The sequence below is a fragment of the Malus sylvestris genome, chromosome 14 (genome assembly GCF_916048215.2).
Source record: "Malus sylvestris chromosome 14, drMalSylv7.2, whole genome shotgun sequence".
In the NCBI taxonomy this organism is placed as follows: Eukaryota; Viridiplantae; Streptophyta; class Magnoliopsida; order Rosales; family Rosaceae; genus Malus; species Malus sylvestris.
In genome coordinates this window covers 7,182,984-7,206,183 of record NC_062273.1, presented here as the reverse complement: position 1 = coordinate 7,206,183, position 23,200 = coordinate 7,182,984, and the positions used below count along the sequence as shown (strand labels likewise).

Here is a 23,200-nt window from a genome sequence, read left to right as displayed (position 1 = left end):
CTCGCTCGAGTGCGAAATGTCTTTTTTTCTAGCTTACCGGTTTGGCAGTAAGATCGACGTGCAGCTTGTGGCAGGCCACCTTCGGATCAATACCGGGCATGTCGGATGGTGACCATGCGAAGATATCTCGGTTTTTTCTAAGGAAAATTGTGAGTTCTTCCTTCTCGTTTGGGCTTAGTCGTGAGCCAATTTTAGCCATCTTTTCCGGCTGCTGAGGATCAAGAAAGATGTCTTCGGTGTCCTCTTCGGGTTTCCATCATATCTTGTCTGCTTGGGCGCCATCTTCTCGATCCACCTGCTGTAATTGCTATTTGGCAGTTTCTTTATCCTTTTAGACTTCGGTAACCTCTATGGGGGTAAAGGTCTTCTTCTTTGATTCTTTCAACATTTGCACAGTGCATTGTTGGGATGAAGCCTGGTCAGACTTGATCTCTCCGACTCATCCTCCCTGGATGTGGAATCAGATTTTTTGATACTTGACGGAAGTGACGGCATCCAACTTGATCAACCAAGGTCTCCCAAGAATCCCATTGTAGGGAGATGGGTCACTTACGATCGTGAATGTTTGCTTTGAGATGACTGGCGGTGTTTTCACATCAAGTGTGATATGGCCGATGGCAGTTGAGGTGTGTCCGTTGAATCCAGTAAGTACCTCTGCCCTGCGTATGATTGTACTTTCCAGGCCCATCTTTTGAATGACCGAATGTTGAAGTAGGTTACCTACACTTCCATTGTCAACCATCATCATGTTGACTATAGCATGGACTAGTTGGACAAATACCACTAGTGTATCGTCGTGTGGGAAATCGACTCATTCGACATCCTGCTCAATAAAGCCAATAATAGATCCAAGTTGGGTATCGACTGCTTGAACTTATGAGATTAGTAAAGCCTGCCAGATCTTCCTCTTTTTGGAGTTATTAGTGGCCCCCAAGTGCTCGAATTCGGCGAAAATGCCATTGATTCGAATCATCTTGGTTGGTGGCTTTTCATCTCCGTCTACATTCCTTTTTTGCTGCGCAGCTGGCTTGTCCAAGTATCTATTGACTTTGCCTTCTTTCACGAGCTTCTCTAGGTAGTTTTTCCAAGTGTAGCATTCGTTGGTTATGTGGCCAGGACCTCTGTGGAATGCGCAATACTTGGTGTGGTCCAACTTAGAAGTATCTCCTTTTGATTGTTTCGGCAACTTGAACCATGGTTCGTTCTTGATGTCACGAAGGATTTGATGAATCAGAATTGAGAACTTAGAATAGCCATTGGTCATCGGGCCTTCTTTGGTCATGGGTCGGTCCCTGTGCTTGACCTCCTGCCTGTCCTTGTTGGGCTGCTTTCCATCCTCCTTCCTTTGAGCAGCTGCTGACTCTTTTCGAGGTTGTTCGGGCGTTTTTTCCGCTTGTCGAGCCTCGTCCCAAAGTGCATGCTTCTCTGCCAGAGCAAAGGAATCTGCTAGAGTTAGGTCTTCTTTCATGATCATTTCTCCGAACAGTGGGTGGTCTGCTGGGAGTCATTTTTGGAAGGTTGCACTTGCTATCGAGTTATCGCATTCAACGATCTTCGCTTTTTCAGCTTTGAATCTCTTTACATAATCGCGAAGTGACTCTTTTAGGTTTTTCTTTACGTCAGACAAGTGATCGGACTTTTTCTTGATCAAACAATAAGATGAGTATTCTTTGGTGAAAACCAAGGAAAGATCATCAAAATTCTGAATGGATTGCGTCGGCAAGGTATGAAACCAATCTTGTGCCTCGCCTTGTAAAGTAGTAGCGAATATTTTGAACTTAAGGGCGTCATTATTCTGATAAAGGACCATCGCGCTTCAGTAATGCTTCAAGTGTCTTTCTAGATCCCCGTCTCCTTTGAAAGATGTGAAGTACGGCATGCTAAACTTGCGTGAAGGCTCTACCTGCTTGATCTCATCCATGAAAGGTGACCTACTTATGTCGGTCATATCTCGCCTAAGTGTTTCATTAACCATTTCATTGCATTAGAAATCATGCATCTGTTCATTGAAAAGCCTTTCTACCTCTTCTTAGATTTGCCTTTGTTGGGGGTAGCGGAGCCTTTGGCTGCCCCTGGTCTTTACTTGTCGGTCTAGGATGCTTTTCTACACACTCGGCTCGTCTATGTCGTGGCTACGATGTATGTGATAGATTCCTAGCAGGCGAGGATTTCTTTACAGGCTACTGGTTGAACTAGAGCCAGATTGAACGGTTGTTTCCTTTCGTTTGTTAGGCTGCCTGCTCCGATGTGATGTGGAGGATACTCCTTGCGGGCCTAACTGTTAATGAATGCTTTGCCTGGAAGGCTGCCCATGTTGATTACCAAAGTGTGGCCCTAACCGTGAATGTATACTTGCCTGTGGACCTAGTCGGGAATGCACGCTCCTCTGCGCACTAAGACGGGAGTATACGTTATCTCGGGGGCCCAATCAAAAGTGTGCACTGCCTGAATGCTCGATTTGTGGTTGGTTGAGCAGCTGATTTCCGTGACACTGTTTGAGAGGTTCCTCGTCTGCCCTTGTCCTACTTCGGGATAGTTCATCTGGGGCACGTTGGATCTCGGTGCGTTGCAAAAGTTGATTCACCGAAGTTGTTTGTTGTGCAAGGGCGCTTGTCAATTCTATGACTTGTCGGGACAAGTTTTGTTCGCCATTCGGATTGGAAGAACTTGGATGGAATGTACCTCCTTAAACAATAGAATGGTGGTTAACTCCGAGTGCGAGATTTGAGTTGGGGAATGTCAAATCTGCGGAGAAATATGGTGAAAACGCCCCAGCCTCGATGATTGGTCCGGATGGTTGAGATAGTCTCGGGCTGACTTGGGCAGCTTAAGAAGCCATGAAAGCAGGCTATGCTGCAGGAGCAGGCTGGATCATGGGAGCTAGCTGGATCACTGGAGCAGGCTGGGCTACGGGAGCAAGCTGCTCAGTGCGTGGTGCATGCAAATGCGAGGCTTGGGCTTGGGTCCGTGCAAACCTGGATGGCAGGACTTGGGACATGGTGGAACCTCGTAATGGTGGTGCCACTCTATTTATGACCGTATTTTGCCTTGTGGATCTCCGCAATCCCATTTCTTGAGTATTAGAATTTTCACTTGTGGTATTTTCCAAATTTCTGGCCATTATATTTTTCTTATACGTTTTATCAAAGAACCTTTGCAAGTAAAAAATTCTAATAATATGAATGTATGAAAAATATTCAAATGGACTAAAAAATAGAGAAAAAACCTTTTTGTGGGAAAGTCTTCTACGAGTGTGGATTTCAACTCTCAATGAAAGCAACAATTTGTGGATGCAAATTTTCTCCTCCTCGATCTTGGACGATTTTGCACCTACAAACAACTAGCACCTTAGGTTAAGGCCAAAAGCCTCACGCGCCCACGATGAATAGGGGGCCTTTGGCTGAAGAACCTCTAATGCTAAAGTTAGAATTTTTTAGAGAGAAATAGTGTTTAGAGTATTCGGGATTTTTTTTATAAGAGAATTGGAATTAGTGTTTGGTGAAAATGGGAACCAATATATAGGAGAGAAAGGGTGTGGCTGGCCTTTGGGCCATGGATGATTTACTTTGGGGGGTTATGGAGATAATGGGCTAGTTATTTTGGAGAGTTATGGAAATAATTGGCTAGTTAATTAGCAAATAATAATAACCTAATTAACTAGCTATTGAATGTCATAAAAGGGAAAGAAAATGGTAGCAAAAAGGGTATGGCCGGCCCTAGTGGGTAACGGGCCTTTGGTATGTTTTTTGGTTATAATTTGGTGGTTTAATTGATAATTAAGGGATTGATTAGGTAATTAATCCCTTAATTCGTCAATTTTAGGAAATATGAAAGGAATATATTATTTAGCTAATTTATTAGCTAAATAATGGAATATAAAACATATAGAATAAATTAGATTTTGGGAATTACCTTATAGAAAGGATTTGATGAAATAGGTTTTAAATTGTTACCTATTTTGGGCACTTTTGACTTGGTTGAAAGATGATTGCCCGCTGCTCGCGCGTAGGAATCCCGCTATGCCTCAAGGATATTTTTGTCCTCTTTTGTCCAAAAGTCCACGTGTCGCCTAGTAAATATTTTTGGCTCCACAAGATGGATACGTCCAACTTTTACTATAAAAAACTCATTGGACGGAGGACATTTTCAGGAACCAATTAAGGAGATTTGATTGGTGTTCCAAGTGTGGGATAGGTGTTCCTAGTTGGAATTGATTGTTTTCCAAAATGCTATTTTGATTTATTATGACGAAAATTACCTTGAAGAAAAGTTTTTGGGCTTCCAAGTGTGCAATGTGTCATAATTTAAAGGAAAATTGAAGCGGAGTGCAAGAGTGGCACATTGCACGCTTAGAAGTTAACAAATAATATTTCAGCTATGTAGTAGAATAAACTCCATATTATAATAAGTTATAATTTTTGTTCGTCCCATGTTAAGGAAACAGACCTTTACATCATTATAATTGTCAATGAGTACAAAAATATGCAATAAAAAAAACTTGGCTCCCAAGGAATCCTATTTAGAAAATACAACATCCATTAAAAGATAAATAAGTCAATAAATAATATTTTGGGATACTTTGGATACGGTCCCTAATCCTTAACATTCTTTGACTAAAACCTTAATGCTATTCAAAGTTTGATCAAAGTCCCTTAACTTTGTACACCTCATTATATTACAATTAATATTAATATTAATATTTTTATAGTTTTGACATTAATTGTTTGATATTTTATGAGATTTATAATCCTATAAATTTACAATCCCTCATTATAATACTATTAGAAACGGTTACAATAAAAAAATTTAAACATTTTGATTGAATAAATGGATAAAAACTATGTAAAAATGAGAAATAATAAATGGCAAAAGAATGTATCCATAGTGTTAAAAAAATTGGTACATTTCACATATAACAAAGTGGTACATTAATAAAGAAGAATGGGCATATTATAAATAAATTAGGATACAGATAAAATATTAAAAAATTATGAGTACAAATGAATTTTTAAAAAATATAGGCACTAAATGAAATTAATACATGCGTACAAAATAAAACTAAAAAGAAAATACTACAAATTTAAAAAAATGTTGCAAATTAAAAGTGGGTACAAACTAAAAATAAAAATATATGATAAAAAATTTAGCCATAAATATAAATATACTAATTGTAACATTTTTAACACTAAAGGAATATATTTAAAAAAATTATTATTCAAATAATTAATGATGTTATTAATATCCAAGGACCTTGATAAAAAATTGAAAATGAATAGGATTTTAATCAATGGAGTAGCAAAAAGAAGGATATGAATCTATTTTCTCTTATTTTTAACTACACCTCTATAAAGTAATAACCTCCTAAGTTATAAATTTGGTTTGGTCCCAATTTACTATATAACTTAAAAGAGGTTTTACTGTATATTGGACTTTACAAGAAGGGAATTTAATTTTTTTATTTTTATTTTTTTTTGGTAATTGAGTATATGTTTCAACCAATTTCCGTTTATATGGAATCATCTTTTTATTTGGTCAAAATTTCTTATGGAATATGGTGTCAACTTAGCATATGGAATATGTTTCCATTTATCGGGCTTGAAGGAAAGAATGAAAACAAAACGAAAATTGAAGGAAATTAAAATAGAATAAAAGAAAACCGTACCAAAGAATAAAATTCTTGTAGGTTGCGTAATACTACGGTTGTGACTAGCAATCTTTTGGACTGATAAGCATCATACTCTAGCTATGTGCCCCAAAAGTGAGCACGAGATGCTATGAATATCAGCAGATGTTCCAAGTCAACTCTCTGAAAAAAAAAAAAAAGCAAAGATAAAAGCAATATATTAACAATCCTCGCAATTGAGACTAGTCCTAAAGTGAGGGAACATTTGATATAATCCTAATCCTATCCTAATCACTGATGACTAATTTTGTTTAGAAAGAAGTATTCATTAGAACAAACTAATATGTTACAGTAATGGAATTGCTAAGTTGACACCATCATCAAGAAGGAAAAGCTCCAAACAAAATGGAGCTTCCTCAACCCGAACTTTACAAATATTCCTAATTCAAAAATGTACAAACTTTATGTTCAAATGAAATAACTAATGTATGCAAAAATGGATGTGTATGAGTGAACAAGATTACCCTATACACGCAACGTACGTAGGCATGAGTGGACAAGATTACTCTATAAACACAGCGTACGTAGCCGGTGCTCTTATGAGCTGGTAGGTCCTTCAACAGATTGAGATACATGATCTATGCCCTAAAACATTCATTCTTCTAAATCTTTTAAGCCCACATGAGACTCTTTCACTAACATCACATCGATACTAATCGACTACACATTCAATTCAAGTCATGCATTTGGCCTACTGAAATTTGCTCTACATAAATAATTCAGCTTATAAAGTCCTTAACTCCTTCAATAAATGAGATATTTCATCTAGATAAAAATATTCAAAATGCAATTCTACAAACCGCATATAACTTTTTCTTCTTCTGAAAGCTGCAAGCTTTGCCATGCAGGTATATTGAAGCTTTACCTGTCAAGGTGAATCAATGAAGTTCTTGGCAGGGCCTCGGGAAGGAAAAACAAAGCAAAATCATGAAGTCCTTGGCAGGGATAATAAATTGGAGTACTCATGTTGGGTGGTAGTGGTCTCTGCTCTCTCAGTCCACAAAATAATTAACCTCATTATTCAATCACAACCCCACTTTTTTATTGTTGTTGGCTGGGGAGGGGTCAAATTGTGCCCTAATGCTCCAAGTGCCTCCTCATCTTTGATCATGATATCTGTACAAACTACAAACCTCTGGAACATGCAGGCCATAATGAGTGGGGTCCGATCATGTTGGCTGGGCCCTTCAAGTTGTTAAAAAATGAGATGGGAACCCTAATGAGAGTTAGAAAGTAAAATAGCGTAGAAATTTCAGCTCCTGTGATGGCTACATAAGCCTGCTGAAGTAGGAGTACAACTAATGAGTTTAGGCCTGAGAGAGAGAGAGAGAGAGAGAGAGATGGAATTATACTGAAAGAGAAGAAGGTATTTAGATGATGAATATGTCACATCTTTATGTGAACAGTTTAGGGTTCAATCATTAACTTCTTAAATGCTTTCTCTGTCACTTTGTGAATCAGATAAATGAATGCAAGTGCTTGTATACTACTACAGGATGCACCGAGTTATTCCCAGTGGAAGAGTTAAGGATTTACTTTCTACATTTTGCTTGAAAATGTTGGATCCACTTTGATTCCTTCTCATGTTAAGCAACTTTCATCACTGAGCAGGGACAGGAGGTTCCTGCTGCTTGCAATGCATTTTTTGTTTTATTTTGAGGGTCCTTGACGGACTAAAGGTTGGGTTTTAGATTGGAACAAAATATGTCAGCGTAGGGGCCAAATGCTACAAAATCCGTATGAGTTAGCTACCAGTTTGTAACTGGATTCAGATCAAAACCGGGTAAGTTATATTGACCGGTGTGCGTTTGGTTAGAAGCACGAATGGACCAGAAATTATTTTTGAAATGGCACATCGCGACATATGTGAGTTAAGTCCGTGGCTATGGCAATTTGTGTGCCCCTTCACCTAAGTTTAAACAGACCAACCATTCAAATAAGCGACACTGAACATAGATATGAGAGGGGTTAGGCTTTTACACTAAAAAGTCTAATCGTTGAGCGAACCAGTTAAACCAGATCACTGAATAGTAGTGGTATTGGTAAGTTTCCATTTTTTCACTTGTCTTAGCTCTCAAAGCTAGCAAAACAATTAAGACAAAAGAATTAAGGATCCAAGTCAAGAAGAGATCAAGGGTCAAGCTAGTGACACTTGTCAATAATGAGATAGGTAGTTTATACGAGTTGTTATAAGAGTATTGTCTTAGCTCTCAAATCTACCAAAACAATGAAGGCAAAAGAATCAAGGATTCAAGTCAAGAAAAGATCAAGGGTCAAGCTAGTGACACTTGTCAATAATGAGATAGGTAGTTTATACGAGTCGTTATAAGAGTAGTTATAAAGGTTGTTATAAGGTAGTTAGAATTTTATCCATTTGTCAAGCTTTCATTACAAGCTTTGTAAGAAAGATATACATATAAACCACCATTGTAAACATTACTTGACAATGAAGACAAGCAATCCTATCATTAAAATTTCTCGAGCTCTCTCTTCCTATCTCTCTGTATTTTCTGAAATAGTTTTTATTTTATTTTATTTATTTATTTTTTATTTTTTATTTAAGGGAGACAACTGGTGGTAAATCATGGTTATTCATTATTTTCGGGGACTGAGAAGACTCACAGAGGCATTTCAACCTCTCTCTGGCTACAAGTCTGACTTCCACACCAAGAGCGGATTTCGAACCCAAGACCTCTAGTTCATCAATTCTTCTTCAATCTTAACACCGCCCCGCTTAGAAGTAATTAGAGTATGTTTATTTACATTTTTAACATGTTTAATTTAAAAAAAAAACATTTAGGTATGTGAATGATAATAGGGAGATATGTAGACAAAAACATTTACTATATTTCAAGGAACTCCACTAGTTTTTAAACATGTCATGGAGAGACAAAAACTTAAAAACAACTAAAGCCCAGCCCAAAAACATGGAAACAATATTTTAAAATACTAGCCATACCCCTAAAGGCTTTAGGGCAGTTAATAGAACTAAGCCCTCACAACTCCAACAAAATTAATGTGCCACAAGCTCAACCCATCATCGACTATTTCTGCAGAATCAGCTTTGAAACTATATGCAGAATCAGTTTGTATCCTTTATTACTAGAATCAGTTTAGCCCATCCTCGACCATTTTTGCAGAATCAATTCAATTTGTCCTTGACCATTTTTGCATAATCAATTCAACCCATTATCGACAATTTTTGCAAAATCAGTTCAACCCATCCTTGACCATTTTTGCATAATCAGTTCAACCTGTCATCGACAGTGTTTGCAGAATTAGTTCAACCCATCCTCGACCGCTTTTGCAAAATCAGTTCAACGTAGTTCAACCCATCCTCATCCATTTTTGTAGAATTAGTTTAACCCATCATCGACCGTTTTTGCAGAATCAGTTCAACGTAACTCAACCCATCGTCGACCATTTTTGCTGAATTAGTTCAACCTGTCCTCGACAATTTTTGCAGAATCAGTTCAACATTTTTTCAGAATTAATTCATCCCATCATCGACAGTTTTTGCAGAATTAGTTCAACCCATCCTCGACAATTTTTGCATAATCAATTCAACTAGTCCTCGATCATTTTTGCAGAATTAGTTCAACCTATCTTCGATAAATGATAATGTTTACAAAATTTCACTAATTCATCTTTTGGTTTATTAAGTCATAGGTGTGTACGATAAATTTACATTTGCAAAATCCAGTTTCTTGTATTATTTTTTTCATTTTACAAATTCAAATTTTTGATAGAATTTTTTTCGTTAACAGAGGTTGAAATAAAACAATAGAATTTTGGGGGAGAGAAGCAAGGCAAAGGCCAGGTCTTCTAATTCAGAATTTGTTTGATTTGAAACTCATCTTAAATTGGTCCATGGAAGGTTATCTGTGATAAATCGTGTTTGATTTGAATATCATATACTATAAAGCTGCAAGAACATCCTTCAATCCAATTTCAAGGCACCTTGAACTTGAAAAGGGAAAAAAAAGGGAATTAAACCCATCTAACAAATAATTAAACCTAGGTGAGAACTTTAATTGTCCAACTAAGAATGAGAATGAGATGGTAAACTGGGTAGAGGTTGTAGATCCACAAGTTCATTCATTCATTTGAATAATTAAATGGAACCAATATTTCTTGAAGAGAGAAAGAGAGAGAAAGGAGCAACAGTTGAAGAGATATAAATGTGAAAGACTTTTCCACTATAAAGGGTAATTTTGTAACTTACACTCTAGAGAAAACAAAGGCAATGATGTCATTTTTTACATGTATTAACTTTTGTCTCTCCTTGAAATGTTTAAAAAGTGTTATCTCAATGTATAATTAAGTATTAAAAATATACTCTAAGTGTAATTTTTCCATGATAATATACGTTATAGGAATGATAATTGTTCAGGTACACGAGACAAATAACTTCTTGAATATCAGTTGATTCAAACCCGACCATGGTCAAACAATACTTCACTACTCAAGGATAATTAGGAATTCCTACTAAAAAAAATTCATGTTCAATTCACAAAATTTCGTGCTTATAATTGGAACCATTCATAAATAAATCACATGTAAAAAATCATATGTGAAAAAAAAAAATTAAAACAAAGATTATTTAGTAAATCAATTGTAACAAATAGATAGACAATTTTTGATAATTGTACCAATTTCATCCATCTGGTTTTATACAATTCGATGACTAAACGATCTCAGTTTTACTCGATTATTTACAAAGATGATATTTATAATATGATCTATAATATGAACAGTTCTGATCATAAACACAAAATTCTATAAATCTACATTATAAAAGAACTTCTACCATTTTTTGAATAATCAACTATTATTCACGATAGCCACACTAGGTGGGCAACATAATCATAATGCGTTTTGGGGTGCATAAGAATTAGATTAGGCTGGTCTTCATTGTGAATATTAATTTGGGGGGGGGTATCTGGACTAAACTCAAGCCTACAGTTTAATTAGTTTATTCACACTTCCACATGTATTATCTGATTAGTAATGTGAAGGAGACTAAATTTACAAACTAAATAATGTGTCATCAATAGGAATAAGTACGTTTATAAATGTTTAAGTAATAAACCAATCATCAACTTCTATGTCCTTTAATTTTCAAAATTTAGTCTCCTAAGTATTAATCTTATCCGATGGTCACAATGCATGTTTCAAACTTTAAAATAATACTGTTTTTACATTAAGCCCCTTGAATTGAATCGAATTAAATTACATGAATATCTGTAGTAGTAAGTGGACGTCCATCCTGATGTTTATAGGGATTTGCAATAGCAGGACAGAAATGTTTGGAAGTCTCAAAACAAGACATGGACATGGAAACTCGAAGTAGACCGATGCATGTCTTACGATTACAATGCAACACACACACACTCGTGCTGTCTTGGAAACATAAAGGGTTTAAAGGGGAGAGCATGGGATCTCTGGTCAAACACTCTGCAGACAGACTCTTTTTGCTAAATCTTAGATTTTGTTCCCATCTTTCTTTATTTTTTAATAAATAGTAATAATTAATATATAATATATTTTTCTCAAAACCCTATCAATCTGTTCACATCTCATTTTACTAGTTGTATGGGTCTGAAATTCCCCTCGTGTAAATTATTTTACCATGGATTGCAATCCTACATGCACATTGTGTTTCCCCCACCCCCACTTCATGTTATCCATGCATGTGCTGAAATTGTGCTGAAGTGTTGGATTGCCTCAAGGAGCTGCCGCTCCTTTCTGAATTCCAAAGAATTTAAAATGTACCAATAATATCAATCTAGGGGTTTTGAGACTTTTCACTTCGGTCATGAGGTTGTTGTAAATAAGATAATGCAAACTTTTTATTTCTCTTTTATTTTTTATTTTTATGGTCTTGTATATGGTCCACAGACTACAAGTGAAGCCTTAAGCTATTTGATACTGTAGAAAATCAACTGTTTCAACATTAATTGGTTATAGCTAATATGGAGGCTTAAGATAGTACTTTCATTATTAAAGAAATAACAAGGATAATACTTGTGTTTCTCTATAGGGAACTTTTAGTGTATATGTGTATAGTTGTTATGATTGAGACACTGTCACTTGATATAATCTTAGAGACTAGTTGAAGTACTTGGTTTGTAAGAGACTATATATGTCTATCCTCATGTATTACTTACTAAGAAATATAATTAAGATTGTTCTTCTTCATTCTCTCTCTCTCTCTAAACACTTCTTTGTTCTTCTCTTTCTTTACAAAGATTACAAGTACAAGATTGATTAGGTGATATAGCTTTACATGGTATCAATCGCCATTGTTGCTAACACTTGATGTTCCGATCTTCATTTCTTCCACTTCCTATATCTCGGATCAATTTCTCTTCAATTCACAGCTTTGTCTTCTCCAAACGTTTGTTCCCTTCAACTTCTAGGGTTTCTTTATCGATCTTTAATTTTGGTCGATTATCTTCAAATCTTGCACTAAAGGTGTTTGTTGTAACTCCTCAATGGTGGTTCTTTGTAATTTCAAGAAAGCACAATCTTGATTTGATAACGATGGTGACTGCATCTCAACACCAACTGCTTTAATATCCGATCACAATTCCCATCTCGTCCATATCCACTTTGGTCAATGTCAAATTAGATGACTTGAACTATTTGAATTGGCTCTTCCAGATGTAGTTGTTGCTAGAAAGAAATGGAATCATAGGTTTGTGGATGGTTCTACTCCATGTCATTCTCAACGTATATCACTGTGGTGAATATGGTATCAATTATTCCAATACATGTACTTCTTATCAGAATGATGTATTTGTTGTCTGGAAAATGCATGATAGAGCTATAATGCAATTGATTACTACCACATTATCTCTTATTGCTATGTCATGGGCCATTGGTAGTAATAGTTCTAAAGATCTGTGGATTCGATTAAATGAGCAATTTTTCACTGTTTCTAGAACTACTATTTTTCAAATGAACTCTAATCAATTAAGAAGGGCTCAGACCATGTTTCTTAGTATCTTCATAAGATAAAAGAAGTTAGAGACTATTTGTCTGCTGCTGGAGCCTATTTTGCTTGTGGGGATATAATGATTCTTACTCTCAATAGACTACCTACTGAGTATAACACATTTAGGTGTGTGGTAAGGGGGCGTGAGAGTGTCATTCCTCGGAAGATTTTAGATCATAGTTGCTTGCTGAGAAAGCTATTATGGAAAACTTTTATATGCACCATTTATGACTGCTATGGTTGCAAACACAATTCAAACTGGATCTAAAGGGTCTAATTTTCAAGTTGAGTCTTTCTTTGATGCTACTGGTCAATCTCAATTTGCATATGGGGTTTAAACCTTATAATGAGAACAAGAATAAAGGTAAGGGAAGATTTAATCAAGGCTCAAGATTTTACAATTCTAGGCAAGTGTACTCTAATCAGGCACATGTCTTTTCTACTTATACTCTTGGAGTGCTTGGTCAATCACTTATACAACACTTTGGAAGTCCTTCTGCTCATCTCATACACACTTATCAGTTGTGCAACAATGAAGGTCACACTGCTCTATTTTGTGGTGCAAAACCTCTTGAGAGAACCAATTGCCATATTTGTGGCAAAAACAACCATACAACCTGGTTTTGTTTCTATAATGATAAGGGACCTAACTACATTAGGTATGGTAAAGCATCATACTCTCAGATGTTATCTCCTGCATTTGTTCCATTTTCTGTAATTCCCAGTTATAAAAAAGACATAACCACCACATTTCTCATCATATCAAGTTCCAACTCAGCAATCATAAAACTCATTATCATAATTTTAGTCTCAATAGCCTTCTAGGCCAGTTATGCACATTGTGCTTAATAAATGATCTCAACCATTAACTTCTCAAGTAACTTCATAAGTTTGGCTTACTGATTCAAGAGCCACCAATCACATGACATCTGATCTAAACAACTTGTCACTAGCATCACCATATCCTACCAATGAGACAATCCAAACTGCAGGTGGGGAAGGTTTGCAAGTATCACATGTTAGTCATTCCATTATTAGTACACCAGTTTATCCAATCAAGTTGAATTATGTTCTCTATGTTCCAAAGTTAACTCAAAACTTATTGTCAGTTCATAGGATTTGCCTAGATAACAACAGTTAGCTTATCTTTGATGCATTTTGTTTTTGAATTCAGTACAAGGTTACATAAAGGATTCTCTACAAATGATTGTGCAGTAATAGACTATATCTCATTCATTCTCTTGCATATACCAACTCTGGATTTTACACAGTAACACTCAAGTTAAAAGACTCATTGGTCAGCTTATGTAATCCAATGTGTGGCATCATAGGTTAGGTCTTCCAATCAATCATGTTGTTTCTTTAATGTTTAATAAAGTTAATGTATCCTACACAAAGGCATCATTACCTATATTGTTCTATACTTGACTAGAGGGTAAATTTAGTAAATTACCATTTCAATCTCATGTCAATAAGTCTGTTCATCCTTTTGAAGTGGTGCATAGTGATTTTTGGTTCCTGCACCTTGTGTATCTGTTGATGGTTATAGATACTATGTCACCTTTATTGATGAATATACCAAACATTGCTGGATCTTTCCTTTAATAAATAAATCAAACTTTTTACATACCTTTGTTGCCTTTTATTCATTTGTTCTAAATCAATTTTTTGCAACAATTAAGGTCTTACAGAGTGATAAGGGATAGTATATTAGTAAAAAATTACAATCTTTTCTTTTCTGGATAAAGGGATTGCACATCATAAACCCTGCCCATACACTTCTGATCAAAATGAGTTAGTTGAGAAGAAACATAGGCATATTATAAAAACAACCATTACTCTAAACAATGAAGTTACCTTCCTCATTTTGGTCTTATGCTTGTCAAACTGCTACCTATCTTATCAATAGGATGCCCACTGCTGTCTTTCATAATAAATCTCCATTTGAATTACTATTTGGGAAAGTTCCAGTTATTACACATCTTAGAATTTTTGGTTATGCTTGTTTCCCTCTACTTAAATCATTCAACATTACCAAACTTCAAGCTAAAACCACTAAGTGTGTGTTTTTAGGCTATACATCAAAATACAAGGGATAAATATGTTCTCATGTGTCTAAGAAGAGGATATATATTTCTAGGCATGTTATTTTTTTGTGAAATGAGTTTCCATATACAAACTTATTAACAAATACCAAAAAAGCCCATCATTTTCCCAGTTTGCACAATGCTCCTTGTTATCATGTACATGTTGTCACTTCAAATAACTTGATTGTATCACCTTTCTCTGGTTCTACACCTCAACTCACTAATAATCACACAAATGCAACATTGTCAATTTCTCATCCATCACATAGAAATCCAGAACCATCATAATCATTTCAAAACACTAGTCCTTAGTCCATTACTGGTACAATTTGAATCTTCCTCTAGATACCTGTGGCACTTGATATAAGTCATGTCCTTTCTCAAGAGACAACTGAACTTTATGCTAGTGCTCTGTAAGTGGTTATGTCTATTCCTTCACTTAACTTGCATCCAATGCAAACTAGAGGTAAAAGTGGAATAATAAAGAACAAAACTTTGTTAGCAAGTGTACAAGAGTCTGGGGGAGTTAATTTGTCATTACTTAAGCTAGCCACATATAAGTCATCCATCAAAGTTCTTGTATGGTTACAAGTTATAAAAGAAGAAATTGATGCTCTACATTCTCAAACGACTTGGAGTTTAGTCTCATTGCCTGCTTATAAAAATCTTGCGGGTTACAAATGGATTTTCAAAGTAAATAGGCACTTAAATGGTTCAATTGCTAGGCACAAAGCCAGATTAATGGTTAAAGGTTTTTGTAAAGAACTTAATTTAGACTATGGTGAGACTTTTAGTCATGTTGTCAAGCCTACCCGAGTGAGATTAGTGTTAGCCTTTGCTGCTCATTTCAATATACACTTAGACAGTTAGATGTCAAAAATGCATTCTTGCATGACATCTTGCAAATGAAAGTTTATATGGCCCAACCTCCTGGATTTGAAAACTTTAGTCATCCTACTCTTATGTGTAAGCTGCATAAATCACTTTATGGCTTGAAACAAACACCTAAGGTTTAGAATGATACATTAACTACTTTTTGTCCTCAATTGGGATTTACAAATACATATTCTGGTTCATCACTATTTGTCAAACAAGTTGGTGATGACATTGTGGTTCTGTTGTTATATATGGATGATATTATCATTACTTTGAGTGCTTCTGATGCAATCCAACAGATTATTAGTGCTCTTACTTTTGAGTTTGACATAAAGAATCTGGGTCCACTACAGTAATTCTTAGGTATTCAGGTATCACAAGCTTTGGACTCAAGCATCTTGGTTTTGACCAACAAGTCTTGAACATACTTAGTTTGAGACGATGGCTTATTTCCGTCTCAAACTAAGTATGTTCAAGACTTGTTGGTCAAAACCAAGATGCTTGAGTCCAAAGCTTGTGATACACCTTGCCTTCCATACAATAAACTACTTAAGATGATGGTCAACCATATACAAATCCTAGTTTATATAGGAGTATTGTAGGAGCCTTGCAGTACTTAACATTTACAAGACCAGAAATAGCATTCTCTATACATCAAGTCTGCCAATATATGTAGAATCTCATGGTGTCACATTTCACTGCAATAAAAAGGATCCTAACACTGTCTTTTGGAATATCCTACACCAGAGGGGATTTTTAATTAAAAGCATTCAGTGATGCTGATTGGGCCAGTGATCTTAATGACAGAAGGTCAACTACTGAGTTAGTTGTGTTTTTAGGCAACAATCTAATTTCATGGTCTTCCAAGAAATAAAAAACAGTATCCAAATGCTCGACATAAATTGAATATAGAGCTTTGTCTTATACGTCTATAGAAATAGACTGGATTAAACAGTAGTTGCTTGCATTTATGCATATTTCCTTGTCTGCTACACCTGTGCTATTTTGTGATAATTTGTCCGCTATTGCCTTGTCTTTCAATCCTGTGTAGTATCAAAAGACTAAGCATATTGAGATAGATGTTCATTTTGATTGGGAGCGTGGTAGCCAAGAAGTAATTTTCTATACAATTTGTTTCCCTGAAGGAACAATTTCCTAACATACTTACAAAATGATAAAGTGGTCCTCTTTTTAGAACTCATTGAATCAAATCTCATGCTTTGATCCTCAAATGATGAGTTTGAGGGGGGATGTGAGAGTATATGTGTATAGTTGTTATGATCGAGACACTTGTCATAATCTTAGAAACTTAGTTAGTTGAAGTACTTAGTTTGTTAGAGACTATATATGTCTATCCTCATGTATTACTTGCTCACTAAGAAATATAATCAAGATTGCTCTTCTTCATTTTCTCTGTCTCTCTGAAACACTTCTTTGTGCGTCTTTTTCTTTACAAAGATTACACGTATAAGATTGATCAGGTGATATAGCTTAACACTTATTTGTCCCCCACTTATGATTAATTGATCTTTATCTTTTGAATATCATTACTGGAATCGTTCAGTTTCTTTATCATCATTTACCGATCATATGTGCAAAAAATTATTCACTTTGGAGATCTTTTAGTCATTTTTAAAACAAATGGCTGGTTCATCATGAGGATGCTACTTGTTTTCAAAACCGTTGATTGGTTGAACACGTACAAATAACTAAATGAGATTGTAGACAATGAAATTTCAGGAAAATAAATTCTCACCAACAATTTAAAGTTTTAGCATGGCAGTGCTTACGTGGCATGCACCGTGGGTCTCACAAGGTTCATGTATGACATGTGACTCATCAAAATCGGATGAGTCATCAAGAGTGACACACATCGACATTTGGCTGAAAATAATTAAGGATTATCTTTAATTAACCTTGATTTAAGTCAAACAAATTAATTGATTTAAATTAAAGGAAATAATCATCAAATTGTTAGTGTGGATGATTTCAAGAGAATTGAACTGGAGTGAGAGAGCTGAACAAAGAGCAAAGAACCGAAGAACACAATGGAAGATGAATAGTTTTCTTCTTCTCTCTCTGTCTAATTGCAGAGGAATATTTTCTGTGTTAATTGAAAGAGCACGAAGCACATGCTTTTACATAGCTGATGGCCTTAAACTTGGGACCACACAAAACACTACATTTCATCTTAGTCACTCATCTACCTAATCACATGGATCAACTAACACATGGCACTCATGGCCTTTTACAAAACTGAATTTTACACTTGGCATTATTTTGCACAAGTGAATACACCAATTTAAACAATCTTATTCTAAACTTTTCAGCTCAACACTTATAATTCAACACTCCCCTTTAAGTTTTGAGCTGATTTCACTCCTAGCATTTCCCTGAGATAGTTGAACCGATCCTTTGTTAAGGCCTTAGTGAATATGTCTGCCACCTGCTCATTTGTTGGACAGTACACCAAATCAATTATCCCTTCCTGGAGTGCATTCTTGATGAAATGATACCTTCGGTCAATGTGCTTGGTTTTCTGATGAAAAACTGGATTCTTAGTAATTGCAATTGCAGCTGTATTGTCACAGTGCACTGGAGTTGCTTCAGTTTGCATCTCACCAAAATCTTCAAGTACAAATCTAAGCCAAATGGCTTGAGCAGTTGCTTCAGAGGCACTGATGTACTCTGCTTCTGCAGTAGAAAGTGCTACACAATTCTGCTTCACAGAGGCCCACGAGAACACTCCACTGCCAAAGGAAAATGCATAACCAGAAGTACTTTTGCTGTCATCAACAGATCCTCCCCAATCACTATCACAAAAACCGATTAACATTGCATTCTTTCCTTTGACATACTCCAGACCATAGTCTAATGTTCCCTTGATGTATCTAAGCAGTCTTTTGGCAGTCCCATAGTGTTTGTTTGTGGGAGAATGCATGAACCTGGAAAGTAGACTTGCTGCATACATTATGTCTGGTCTTGTAGGTGTAAGATACAGTAAGCTGCCCACAATTTTTCTATACTGTTCTTCATTTGCTGGACCACTTCCATCATCCTTACTAAGTTTTTCAGCTGAAATCAATGGTGTAGACACAGACTTGCATTCATTCAACCCAAATTTATTCAACAAGGAAGAGGCATACTTCTTTTGGTGAATAAATATGCTGAAATTAGTTTGAATGACTCCCATTCCAAGAAAATGGTGAAGTAAACCCAAATCAGTCATCTCATATTTCATCATCATGTCCTCTTTGAATTCTTCCAACATTTCTTTGCTACTACCTGTGTAGACAATATCATCTACATAGATAGACACAATTATGATATCCTTTTCTCCCCTTGACTTAATGTACAATGTTGGTTCACTGAGACTCTTTTGGAAACCACACTTGGAGAAGTATGCATCAATTTCTCCATACCAGGCTCTAGGTGCCTGTTTCAGTCCATAAAGAGCTTTATGAATCCTATACACTTTGTCTTCCTTGCCTTGCACTATGAATCCTTCTGGTTGGTCTACATATACTTCTTCCTGCAGTACTCCATTTAGGAAGGCAGATTTAACATCAAGTTGATACAACCTCCAGCTCTTTTGAGCAGCTAATGCAATGAGGGTTCTGATAGTGTCCAGTCTAGCCACTGGAGCATAAGTTTCATTATAGTCGAAACCAGGTTTCTGAGCATAACCTTTGGCAACCAACCTTGCCTTGTTCTTCAAGACTGTGCCATCCAGATTCAATTTGGTTTTATAGACCCATTTAACCCCAATAACAGGCTGCATTGTTGGTCTATCTACTAATTCCCATGTACCATTCTTTTCAATCATGGTCAACTCATCCTGCATTGCTCTTAACCATGATTCATCTTGAGCTGCTTCTTCATATCTTTCAGGCTCCATAACACATAGATTGCATTGAGCAAAAATATCATCAAGATTTCTCCATTTCAGAGGTGTATGATCATAAGTTTCTGAAAGTTTTGCAGATTCAGGAGTGCAACTTTCTTGTTCTTGTATATGAAGAGGAGAACTAGGGCTGAGAGAGATTCCTTCAATCACACTCATCTGATCTGAATTCACACCAACTACATTTTCAGGTTGATCCTGAATGTAGGTTGCAGCAGCTGAACTTTGTGGATTTTCTTTCCAATTCCAGGTCATAGATTCATCAAAGACTACATCTCTTGACAAGATTAACTTGTTAGTACGTGGATCAAATATTCTGTATCCCTTTTCACATGTAGCATAACCCACAAATACACCTTTAACACTCTTAGCATCTAGCTTCTGTCTTGTCTCAGTAGGTACATGTACATAGCACAGGGAACCAAAAATCTTGAGATGTGCTATACCTGGTTTTCTGCCACTATAAGCTTCAAAAGGAGTTATATTTCCAAGTGCCTTTGTAGGACACCTATTTAGAATATATACAGCTGTGTGTACAGCTTCAACCCAAAGAACATATGGCATACCTCTATCATGGAGCATAGTTTTTGCCATTTCAACCACAGTTCGATTTTTCCTTTCTACCACTCCATTCTGTTGAGGAGTATAAGCCATGGTGAGTTGCCTTTGAATGCCTTCAGTTTCACAGAACTTAGTGAACTCAGAAGATAAGAATTCTCCACCTCTGTCACTCCTTAGACTTTTAACTTTGAAACCACTCTGCAGCTCCACCATTGACTTGAACCTTTTAAAATAATTGAATGCATCAGATTTGTATCTGAGAAAATACACCCAAATCATTCTTGTACAATCATCGATGAGTAACATGAAGTATCTGTTTCCAGCCAAGGATGCATTCTGCATAGGACCACACAAATCAACATGAATAAGTTCCAGGGGACAGTTTGCTCTCCAGGATTGATTCTTTGGAAACCAGTCTCTATGTTGCTTTCCAAATTGACATCCTTGACATACATCTTTGATTTCTTCTAGGTATGGAAGACCATGCACCATATTTTTCTCACTGAGTTGCTTCAACCCCCTGAAGTTCAAATGACCTAGTCTTCTGTGCCAAGTCCGAGTAGAGTGATCTATGCTTGCTTTCAGAACCAACCGATTGTCTTGCAACAGAGAAAGAGGATAGCAACGATTTTCCTTCTTCTTGATCTTGATGACAAGATTGTCAAGTGAAGGTCCATCAAATACACTACACAAACCCCCTCCAAACACTAGATAATATCCATGCTCATCCATTTGACCTACACTCAACAAATTTTCCTTCAATCCTGCCAAGTGCATGACCTCTCTAATGTACTTCTTCCCCTTATTAGTATCAATTTCCAATGAGCCCATTCCAGCAACATTTACTAACACTCCAGTAGGCATCTGCACCTTTCCAGCAACATTTGTTCTTATATCAACAAGGAGATCAGCATTCCCTGTCATGTGGTTACTACAACCACTGTCAATGTACCAATTTCCATTGACATTTTTCTCTGAAATTGCACTATTAGCATAGAACAGATTCCCTGTCACTTCCACCTGATTTGCAGAATTTGCCTTTTGCACAATCTTCCCTATAGTGCATTCTCTAGCCCAATGACCAAACTTATCACAGTTATAACATTTGGGCTTCCCTTTATATCTACATTCACCAAAATGGAACTTAGAACACACTCTACACTGTGGTTTGGTACTCTCTTGACCCATAACCCGTGAGGAAGCATTATTCTGTGCAACATTTGTGAATGATTTTTGCTGAAACTTTGGTTTTGAATCCCATTTCTTACCCTTTTGATTCCAATTTCTCTGTGGTTTAAAGTTACTAGACTGAGCATAACTTCGATTCTGCCCTTTTGAATTAACAGTAAGAGAAGAAAATGCTCTCTCAGTTGCATCTGAGGAATGCAAATCAAACCTCTGCTCTTGACTCTTCAATATAGCTAGGACCTCTTGCAGTTCAACAGATTCTAAACATTTGGTGTTTTCTATCACTAAGCATATAGGATCATATATCTTAGTGAGACTGATTAACACCTTCTGAACTAATCTCTCATTTGACAAAGTTTCACCAAACGTCTTCATTTGATTAATCAGATCATTCAAACGAGTAAGATACCCAGTCAAGGATTCATCATCATGCATTCTAGTGTATTCAAATTCTCGTCTAAGATTTTGGAGTTTCACAGATCTTACCTGATCCCCACCGTGATATTCGCCATATAACAGATCCCATGCCATTTTTGCTGAGTCTGCGTTTGCGATTCGAGGGAAGATCTGATCGGAGACTGCGCTTTGAATGATTCCGAGAGCTTTTGCATCTTTCATTAAGATTGCAGCCATTTTCTCATCATCGTCAGTATCTACATCTGTATCTTCATCAGTCTTAGCTTTCTTCTTCTTCGAATCGGGAACCGAAATCCCTTTTTCCACCAGATTCCATAGTCCATGTGACTTGAAAATGGTAACCATTTTGATTCTCCAGAACTCGTAGTTCTCACCGGAGAAGATCGGGGTCCTCACTTCAGCACTTCCAGATCCAGCCATCTTGCAAATCTTTCGTGAGCTTCGATTGAGCTCAGTAACCTCACAGATTTACGCCCAGATTTTAAATGACGCAACCTGGCTCTGAGGCCATGTTAGTGGGGATGATTTCAAGAGAATTGAACTGGAGTGAGAGAGCTGAACAAAGAGCAAAGAACCGAAGAACACAATGGAAGATGAATAGTTTTCTTCTTCTCTCTCTGTCTAATTGCAGAGGAATATTTTTTGTGTTAATTGAAAGAGCACGAAGCACATGCTTTTACATAGCTGATGGCCTTAAACTTGGGACCACACAAAACACTACATTTCATCTTAGTCACTCATCTACCTAATCACATGGATCAACTAACACATGGCACTCATGGCCTTTTACAAAACTGAATTTTACACTTGGCATTATTTTGCACAAGTGAATACACCAATTTAAACAATCTTATTCTAAACTTTTCAGCTCAACACTTATAATTCAACACAAATGGAATGCTGAATCATTGAGATTGGACAAAATAAGGATAAAGGTGATTGATTTATTTGGTTAATCAAATATTATTTGATTAAATAAAAGATTATGTGATTAACTCAAGATTATTTGATGAAATCAAATCAGACATGAATAAAGTCTAAATCAAGTCTAATCAAGTTCAAATCAAGCTTCAATCAAGATGTCGGAAGGTCTATAAATACTAGGCACTCATTTTCAAGAGTAGGAAAAGGCAGACGTAGAAGCATGCATGGGAGAAAGTAGATGTAGTAAGCACGTAAAGAGAATGTAGACACATTAAGCACATAGAAGAGAAGCACACACAATAGCAGCCAAATGAGCGCTCGTTGTGCTGTTGGAGGAAGAACTCAGTACTCGTCTGTTGTTGACATTAAAATATTCTTGCGGCGATGAAAGATGAACTTAGCACATCAGTCCTTTCGCAGTCACCAAATACCAAAGAAGAAAGACAATTGTTTTCTTTGCTTTATAGAAAAGGAGAAGAAATCAGTAACAAATGGCAAGGAATTCAACGACATGGCAGAGGCACACCAATTCCAATTGATCCAAAACAGAAAAACATGGG

At 36.4% G+C, this 23,200-nt stretch overlaps 1 protein-coding gene across 1 annotated transcript; it reads right to left on the bottom strand.

Moving 5' to 3' along the window:
* Window positions 1-874: 874 nt before the first annotated feature.
* Window positions 875-1,474, bottom strand: LOC126598979 (uncharacterized). The gene has a single exon (XM_050265373.1). The coding sequence runs from the start codon at window positions 1,472-1,474 to the stop codon at window positions 875-877; it is 600 nt and encodes a 199-aa protein (XP_050121330.1).
* Window positions 1,475-23,200: the final 21,726 nt, after the last annotated feature.

Coding starts and splice junctions, on each gene's coding strand:
- LOC126598979 (XM_050265373.1), bottom strand. CDS start 1,474: ATGATCATGAAAGAAGACCTAACTCTAGCAGATTCCTTTGCTCTGGCA.